Source organism: Pseudoliparis swirei, chromosome 20 (genome assembly GCF_029220125.1).
Source record: "Pseudoliparis swirei isolate HS2019 ecotype Mariana Trench chromosome 20, NWPU_hadal_v1, whole genome shotgun sequence".
Classification (NCBI taxonomy): Eukaryota; Metazoa; Chordata; class Actinopteri; order Perciformes; family Liparidae; genus Pseudoliparis; species Pseudoliparis swirei.
The window spans coordinates 16,369,701-16,378,312 of NC_079407.1; the positions used below are offsets into that span (position 1 = coordinate 16,369,701).

General features: G+C 42.3%; 1 protein-coding gene across 1 annotated transcript; it reads left to right on the forward strand.

Annotated features, from left to right (window-relative positions):
* Nucleotides 1–151: 151 nt before the first annotated feature.
* On the forward strand, nucleotides 152–7,838 carry LOC130211276 (protein sel-1 homolog 3). Its single transcript, XM_056442018.1, has 23 exons — nucleotides 152–260; nucleotides 353–827; nucleotides 1,076–1,202; nucleotides 1,287–1,408; nucleotides 1,501–1,616; nucleotides 1,715–1,776; nucleotides 1,863–1,995; nucleotides 2,078–2,216; nucleotides 2,320–2,457; nucleotides 2,662–2,867; nucleotides 2,978–3,157; nucleotides 3,709–3,828; nucleotides 4,064–4,204; nucleotides 4,343–4,405; nucleotides 4,990–5,163; nucleotides 5,261–5,388; nucleotides 5,484–5,567; nucleotides 5,656–5,746; nucleotides 5,828–5,915; nucleotides 6,049–6,158; nucleotides 6,244–6,371; nucleotides 6,476–6,581; nucleotides 7,548–7,838. Exons 1-23 carry the CDS (start codon nucleotides 207–209, stop codon nucleotides 7,635–7,637), a joined length of 3,075 nt encoding a protein of 1,024 aa, XP_056297993.1. The 5' UTR covers nucleotides 152–206; the 3' UTR covers nucleotides 7,638–7,838.
* Nucleotides 7,839–8,612: the final 774 nt, after the last annotated feature.

The window sequence follows — 8,612 nt, forward strand, 5'->3', positions numbered from 1 at the left end:
AGAGAACAGATGTCAGTGCAGATTCAGCATAACAATGCAACCCAATTCTCAAAGTTCCAGCACTGTAAATAGCAAGTAAGGTGGGGTTGTCAAATGTCAAATATTGACTTATGCTTCAACGTCAGTAAGGTGGAGCAGGATGAAACACGGATCTTTGCAGCTTGAACATCTTTCATGGAGAGATTGATGAAAACACTTTGTGAGCCATGGGTTTCCGTACACTGCACACCTACATCTGTGTGTTTGGTCTCAGTATGCAGGTAGGAGCAGCTTTTCCTTCACCGTGTGTGGTCCTCTGGTCCCTTCTGCTTTTAACAGATTTAATGAACAACCATCCGCGTGCTTCTCACAGGTCGTCTGGGCTGTAGACGAGGTGACGCTCCTGAATCCTCCAGAGGAGCCTCGACCGGGCCATCTTTTGAAAATACTCTACTCTTGTGATGAAGTTGCCACAGTCCGGCTGGACTGTGTTGTATCTTTTGAAACTGGCAGCTCTTCAACACTCCTGCTGCGACAGTGGAGCTGCGCCCCCGGTCCAACTAAAGTAAAAACCCTGGAGCTGAACTTGCCAGATTGGTTGGTGTATCGAGCTGATGGGATTATTCCAGACTCCCAGTTGGTGCTGAGTTGCATCCTTGTCGTGTCACTCAGATACAGTGGATTGGATGACACCGAGGCGTCGGCGGCAGCTCAGGATATGGCAACTTTGCAGCCTAAACTTTTTTTTAGTCGGCCTTTAAAACGGCATCAACTTTGCATTTCCTGGAGTACACAAATGATGCAATTATCTCGACTGTTGTCAAAGAAGCAGTGTCCTTTGGAGCAAGGTAAGGTCTAAGGAGTGAACTTAAAGCTGCAGTAAAGCGCACATGTGGATAAAAGCAGTTAAAGTCCACGATATTTTAAAGGGGAAAGCCTTGAAAACGCAAAAATACCATCTTCTGATAATAATTGTAGGACATGTGATGTCATAGTGTACTAGTCTGGGAAGTCTGATTGTTTTTTTCGATGATGGGTATGGAGGATGAGTGTTTTAGTCTTCCACATCTCAACCTAAAAGCTTCATGTCATTCAGAAACGGTGCAGCTCCTGTCTTCCATGTATGGCTCCACTGGAGAAGGCTTTGGCATCACGAAGACGCTGCACCCTTATGGCGCCGAGTTTCTGGAGTATTTGCGCATTAAATCCCTCACCTCTCCATGGTAAGACACAACCAGCCACGCTTTCTATTCTGGTAATGCAGTTATTGTTTAGATAGTTAACCAAGAGTGTATTTTTTTTGCCAGGTGTATGTTCTCCATGTGGATATTTGTCACCAGACACTGCCAGGATAACCTGTGTGGTTTGCTCTACCATATAGACTCCCAGAATAACTATGTCACACCATCACTGTTCCTCAAAAAATCAGGTAACGTTCTTCTCTCACCACTCAGATATTTTCAACTACACAGTGTCATTATCTGGACTTACATTAGTCATTGCCCCACACTGCACGCGCAGGCCAGCTACACATCCAGATAGATGGAGGGTCTGAGGGATCCTCTGCATTTGTTCCTGCGTTCAAGGTGCCTTTGAGTGAGTGGTGCCAAATCAGTGTGAAGTTGCGCGATACAATGGTGAGTGGTCTCTTGTTGACAGAAGATGTCTTTTTTTCTTTTCTTCAATGAGTAATAATGCCAAAAAAAGTGGTCGTTGTCCTGTTTGTGCATCTCAGGTGACCGTCTCCATGGTGTGTGTGAAGAAGGAGCACAGGACGCTTCATTCGATAGTACAGATGTAAGTCCACCACAGACATGACAAAGGGATTGTATACATCACCAACAGAAAGAAAAGAAAAAGAATGTCCGCACTGTGTCTTACAGGTTGGACCACATTGTTGTGCTGGATGACACAGAGGGATATTTTGTGATTGGAGGAGGGAAATACATAAGAAGTGTGGAAGGTTATTTTGGGCCACTGGTTTACTACCGCAACCGAATACCTCCTCACAGCACGGTAATGCCCCACACCTGCTCTCGTGTATCGCCTCTGTTGACGACTCTCGACATTGGAGTCTGATCATTTTCCTCTTCTCCAGGATGCAGTGGTTATTCCAGATGTTATCAGGACTCTGAACCTGACAGGCTGGCAGCACACCTGTCAAGGATTTCGTCTCGAGATGAACATTAAAATCCGTGGTTATTCTCTCAAGGCCCAACAGGGGACAGAGTCTGGTAGTAGGTCTTTAGATCCACTAGGTGTTGCTAAGGTTACCGTGTCTGAAATGTTCTCCCCAGAGCCCCTGCATGTCTAAAGAAACTGTCCATGTTTTTTTTTTAGGGGCCTGTTTTGATGCTTTCCATGAGTGGATGGTAAAGGACAGACAGCCATCGAAGTCACAGTGTGAGCTGTGGGAGACGACTCTCCCTCATAGACGACGAGCTGCAAAACTGGTCAAGTTTTTGGTTTTCAAACACGGTGAGAGGTCAATGAATTTGTCTTGAACTGGTACAATATATACAGAGGTGATGTCCACAATAATTCACATTGCAAATCTAGCTGTTTGCATTTAAACAAGAGAGAAGTTAGGCTTTGTAACGACTGACCTTTTTGCTTCGTACGTCACTGATGTTATCGTGTCTCATTGTACATAAAACACTGAAATCCACTCCTGACTTTTAGGAGAAAGATATGCCAGCCTGCCAGCTGTGGGCAGAGCCCTGTACTCCTTATCGCTTCGCAAGCTGAGCAGAGCGAGCAACATTGGAGTGGTCAGCAAAATATTGCCACTGCTGCTCCAAGCTGGCTGCTTAGCTGATAACCGAGCTCTGCTCATGTCCTCAGTGTTCTACAGCGCTGGCCTGGGAATCCAGGAACAGCCCAATAAGGTGTGTGTGTGTGTGTGTGTGTGCTCCTGCTTCAGCTGCAGTAGAACTGCCTGGGGTGGACAATAAAAAAAGAAAAAAAAGATCCTCTCATGCCCTTGTGTTTGGTGCAGGCCTGGCTCCTCGCCCTGCTGGCAGCCCAGAAGGATGAGCGATTAGCACTCCTGCGTCTCGGCCACCTGCACCACCAGGGTCTCCATGGCCTCCCCACAGACCCGGACCTGGCCTATGCCTATTATGCAAATATAGCGAAACAGACAACTCTCGACCGTCTCAATCCCACACCCCAGCAGGTAGTGGAAGTGTTGGTAACGGCTTTGCTGTGCTCATTTCGCAGCTCTTGTTTAACACTGTATGTTGTACACTTTTCTGTGCGAGTCAATAATAACCTAATGCACGGAATAATTAATGATAATAAGAATTAAAGGCGTACATTTTATGTTATTAAACATGAAACACGAAGAATCAAACACAACATATCAGACACTGGTATTTTTGTTATTTCTTATTCGATAGCTGGCAGTGTCAGGCATTCAGCAAATGTAATGCAGGGGCTGCGAGGACACGGGTATTACAATCATATGAGCCCAGAGTGATATGTGAATACATGTTCTGCTCTCCTTTTCTGCAAACATGTTCTGCTTTCCATAGTTGTCAGAGTTCAATCATCAATTCCCATATCAAGGACAGAAGTAGAATTCATTTAACAATGTTACATGGCTCAAGGTGATGCATGTTTGATGTAAATCACAGAGCTGCATTTCTGATTTAGAAAGGAACGGCACAAAATAAAATAAAATATATTTTCATTTTGTGTGTGTTTTCACTCCTCTTTTTTCCCCAGAAATTTGTTGAGGCTATTTACCTAAACAATGATGAGGTGTTGAATCTCCAGACCAGCGAAGACCATCAGCTCTTCCAATGGCTGAAAATGCAAGCACGCAGGGGAGCAGCTGAAGCTGAGGTACATGTTCTGCCATCTCTGCTTTCCAAGCTGAAAGTACACAAGCATGGAAAGTCAGATAAAAACAAGTGCGATGATGAGTGTGATAAGAGGATGACAAGGGGCCTCAGATTTTAGATCTGTGTCTCAAAATACACATTATAGGGTCAAAGAAAATGACTACAGACACTCGGACAAGGCGAGGATGCTTTATCATGTAATTTAAAAAATAAATAATTTAGCAACCGTTTTCCAGCAAACGGTTGCCCGCATGCTGTTCTGGGGTCAGCAGGGAGTGTCTCCAGACATCAGGAAGGCTGTGAAGCACTACGAAAGGGGAGCGGTCAAGTGGAAGGACCCAGTGCTAATGTATGACTATGGCATCGTCTTACTCCAGGTGTGAACTACACCTGTACGCATACAATGAGAAACATCACAAGGTTTAATTTAACTTTCTGAAATAGCCATTCTTATTAGTTAGTATTCTTTAATCATTTAGTATTAGCTCTTGAAATGTGAATGTGTTTCTCCGTAGGGGCGTGGGGTTGAACAGGACATTCCAAAAGCTCTCACTTTCCTGAAGAAAGCAATGGACCAGGTTTTGTATGATTAAATGTTGACTACATCATTATTATTACCTTTGCATTGAAAATGCGGAAGGTTATGTTTTGATCGCCGTGTATTTATTTATTTATTTGTATGCGTATTACTCGCATAACACAAAAAGTATTAAACCGAATCGCATGACATTTGGTGGGATGATTGGTTATTTTCCGGGGACCATTTGATTAGATTTTGGGATCGATCGGGTCAAAGGTCAAGGTCAAGATCATGATCAGGTCAAAATATTCTTGAATCGCATGGAATTTGGTGGGATGGTTGGTTATTATCCGGGGACCATTTGATTAGATTTTGGGATCAATCGGGTCAAAGGTCAAGGTCATGAAAAGGTCACAATCTTCTTTTTACCATAGCACGGTCAATTTTTATCCAATTGGCATGCAACTAATGCCAAAATGTTCATAATTCAATGCCCAATCGTGTGATATGCGAAGGTATGCGCTCTACCGAGTGCCCATTCTAGTTCATTTTGTATTCATTCTGTAACACTAGATGTCTGATTTCTGTTGGAAAAACACATTCAAAGTGTAATCTTACTTTGTACAATATTCTATCCCACAGAACTTTGTTCCTGCAATCAACGCCCTGGCCTGGTACCATGAGCACTTTGAGCAAGACTACGGGCAGGCGGTGCAGCTGTGGGAGCAGGCGGATCTCCTGGAGTCATCAGATGCTGCTTTGAATCTCGGTGTGATGTACTCACAGGGCTTGTATCCAGGAAAAGCAGCTGACCAGGTCACCCCCGTATGAATGCTTTGTGTGATCTTCTCCAGGCATGCTTACAGACTACCGATGCTGACATGAGGCGGGTAATCCTTTGTCTTTCCTGCAGTGCATGGCCTTTCGGTACTATCTGAAGTCTGCAGAGAGAGGCCACATCAGGGGAGCGATTCAACTCGCCAACATCTGGACAACTGGAATACCTGGATGCGTCTCCAGGCGTCCATCCGATGCACTTTTGTTAGCCGCCGACTCTTATTCATTTAATTCACAGCACAAACATGATTTGTCCTTCCAGTATGTGGTGACTAAGGTGCCTTTTTAACTGACTGCAGGTGGGTAAAGTGGGCAGCTGAGCACAATGGATACCTGGGCAGCATCTTGCGGAAGGCCTTGGATTCATATCTGAAAAGTGACATGTAATCTTGTTCTCTATTCACACTAGCCACAATCCTGATCTGGCCACTTGATTTCGGTCTTCGCATTAACGGTCCAGCTTTTCAACAGGTTCAGCTCACTGTTATATTACATGATGGCTGCTGAGTCCGGCTACTCACCCGCCCAATTCAATGTGGCATATCTATGCGACAAAAGTATGGTGAGTTATCCCTATGAGCTAGAGTGTCATGGTTTTAGTTATTCTCTACATTAATAAAAAAAACCTTTTTTTACTCCCTAGTTAGCTTCTCTGGATCCTTCTTTTGCATCAAACTGTATGTGGAGGTATTACAACCGTACACTCCAAAGCAAAAATCCTGACACTTATGGTAAATTACTATTCCATCCCAGTCTAGCCTTTTTCAATGTGCATCTTCCATCGATCCAAAAGCTTCCGTATTGGGAATCCTGTATGAATACAAATCATACTTAAAATCTTTCTTTTTGGACCTATGACTCCAGCCTTGATTAGGATGGGCGACCTGTTGTATGAGGGGCAACGTGACGGGCAGAAAGACTTGTCTTCTGCAGCAGCCTTGTACACTCTGGCAGCACGGAGGAACACGCCACAGGTCTGCTGCTTTGAAATGGATTTTTCTGATAGTGTTTGTATACATTGTGTCCAAGTCTGTTTTCATTCATACTGCTCTTCCACAGGGATGGTACAACCTTGGCCTCCTTGCTGAGGAGGGTTACAGGCTGCCACTGTCAGTATTGATTGACCTTGGCCTTTCAGAGCTGTTCTTGGCAGACAACAGTTTGATCCTGAGCACTTTGTACAAAAGGTGTTTTCTGAATTCTATGTGTATAACACTAGTTTTGGCAGTGCAGTTTCGCGTTTTTAATGTAAATCTGTAAGAATTATTTTCCTGATATTGTTTTCCCAAAGATGCAGAGACTCAGAGGATGATACAGATTCCTACTTGCCTTGCAGCCTCGCCCTCTTCAATGTGCATCTTCGATCATTCCAAACGGACTATAGTGCTACCATCAAGGTTAGTGTGATATCATTTAGACACATTGAAAAGACTTATAATTTTACTTTTGTTTTTAGTATGTGCACATGCAATTAAATTGTAATGAAAGGTTCTATGTACGAAAAAAGCACCCTGCTGATAATTGTTAATATCATATATTCACCTAGTGCAATGACTAACCGTATGAACCAATTCACAATAGACTCATCTGAAATGAGCACATTTTTACTGCTTTTTCTACTTCCACTTATATTATCTTGAAAAGGTAAACCAGCCATTTTAAAAGAGATATGCGTTTGATAAACAGCTTTGTTTAATGCACATTATAAAAAAATAATTTAAAGATATATGTAAATACTTTTCTCTATACTTAAAAATGAATGTAATCAGAAGGAGTTAACAGCACATTTCATTTCCTCTCATCAGTAAAGCAAAGAGTGCATTATCAACACAATAAAGATATGCAGGTTCCCTCATGTGGCTCAAGGTATACAGTTAGGTGTACTGCAGATATACATGTTAAAAATAAATTCTGCTAATTTATTTAGCAAGCCAAATAAAATCTCCTACGACCCACCTGCGTGTCCACACCCAGTCTTTGGGAATGAATGATCCAGCGCAGACACATTTGGTTGAAACGCATGCAGGGATTTTTAGTGTATCAAGTAATTTTGTAGCTAGTCACTAACTATTATTTTTCCTTTTTCATATCAAATATTGTTCATTACTTTAATTCATAACAATGCATCCAATTCCAAAACATAATCTTAAAGAAATGAGTCACTTGTCACTCTAGCTATCGGATAATGTAGTTCAATAGCACAATACTTCCCTGGGTAGAAATGAAAAAATAGCATGAAATGGAAATACTAACGTAAAGAAGCTCATAATTGTAATTAAATACAGAACTTGTGTATGTGCACATATTTGCTTTCCATCACTGGCCAAAGTACAGCACCATTATTGTGATGTCATTTCCTACAGTTCTCCAGTACTGTCGCCGTGATCGCAGCGCCAACGATATTCCTCATCATCCTCGGTGTGCTCAGGAGACACTCGCGGTCTCCCAACTAGAAGATCCAGGGAATACACAAAGTCAACCTGTACAGCAACAATATTTACACATCTTGTGTTTGTTTACATATGTTAGTTATGTGAAAACAATAAATGGGAATGTTATTAAGTCTAGAAAATGTGGGGTTTGTAAGTTTCATACTGCACAGATATTTTGTGAAAAGAATGCTTTGTTGAACAATAAAGAGACTGAACAAGTAACAGCAGACTTGCTTTTTCTTAAAGATACTTCTTGTTCAAAGTTATTTTTAGACGTCCTTTTATCTCCCAGTGTGATGGTTCCTTTACTCCGTTGCCTTCTTTGAGTGGATGCCTTGCATAATTCTATTCCATGATGCCCAGTCGGAGCCTCGGGTCCACCATCACCGCTGAACATTTTAAAATGCTTACCAACCGAGCATCTAACAGGAATCCAGGCTCTATCTAATGTGAATGTTCATGCAGTTTTCCTGTCTTCAATCACTTTTGTCAGGACTGATCTACAACTGTTTAAAGGTCCAAAATACAATCTCATAATAATAAAACTCAAAGACACTTTACAAATATTTAAAATCATAAAAGAGCAACACAAAACATGTAAAAACAGAGCAGTTCTGAAGACATTTAAAAATGGAAAGGTCAGTGCAGTCTCAGATGAGTTTGGGGAGTGAGTTCCAGAGGGAGGGGGCAGCTATGGAGAAGAGTACGCCACCCCATGTCCGGTACTTGGTTAATAATAATAATAATAATAATAATATCACGACTCCTAATATACAAACCTGGCAGGCAATAAGAGAGTACAGGGGTTGTGAGAAACATTGTCGTTCCTGGCTGCAATACACTGCAACACTGATTCTGCTTCAATAAGAGGATTTCAGAAGTCAGATGTTTAGTGTTTGTGGCCACTGTTTTTGAATAGAAGCCCATTTCCACCAGAGAAAAGAAAAACTATGACAATTTAGCTGAGATAACAAATATCCCCAATGGTATATATAC

What these genes read in the sequence shown, in the direction of transcription:
- LOC130211276 (XM_056442018.1), top strand. Translation starts at nt 207, where the DNA reads ATGGGTTTCCGTACACTGCACACCTACATCTGTGTGTTTGGTCTCAGT. An exon ending in TGAAGTTGCGCGATACAATG is followed by an intron (nt 1,617 to 1,714) that starts GTGAGTGGTCTC and finishes TGTGCATCTCAG; the next exon opens with GTGACCGTCTCCATGGTGTG. An exon ending in CTTCATTCGATAGTACAGAT is followed by an intron (nt 1,777 to 1,862) that starts GTAAGTCCACCA and finishes TGTGTCTTACAG; the next exon opens with GTTGGACCACATTGTTGTGC.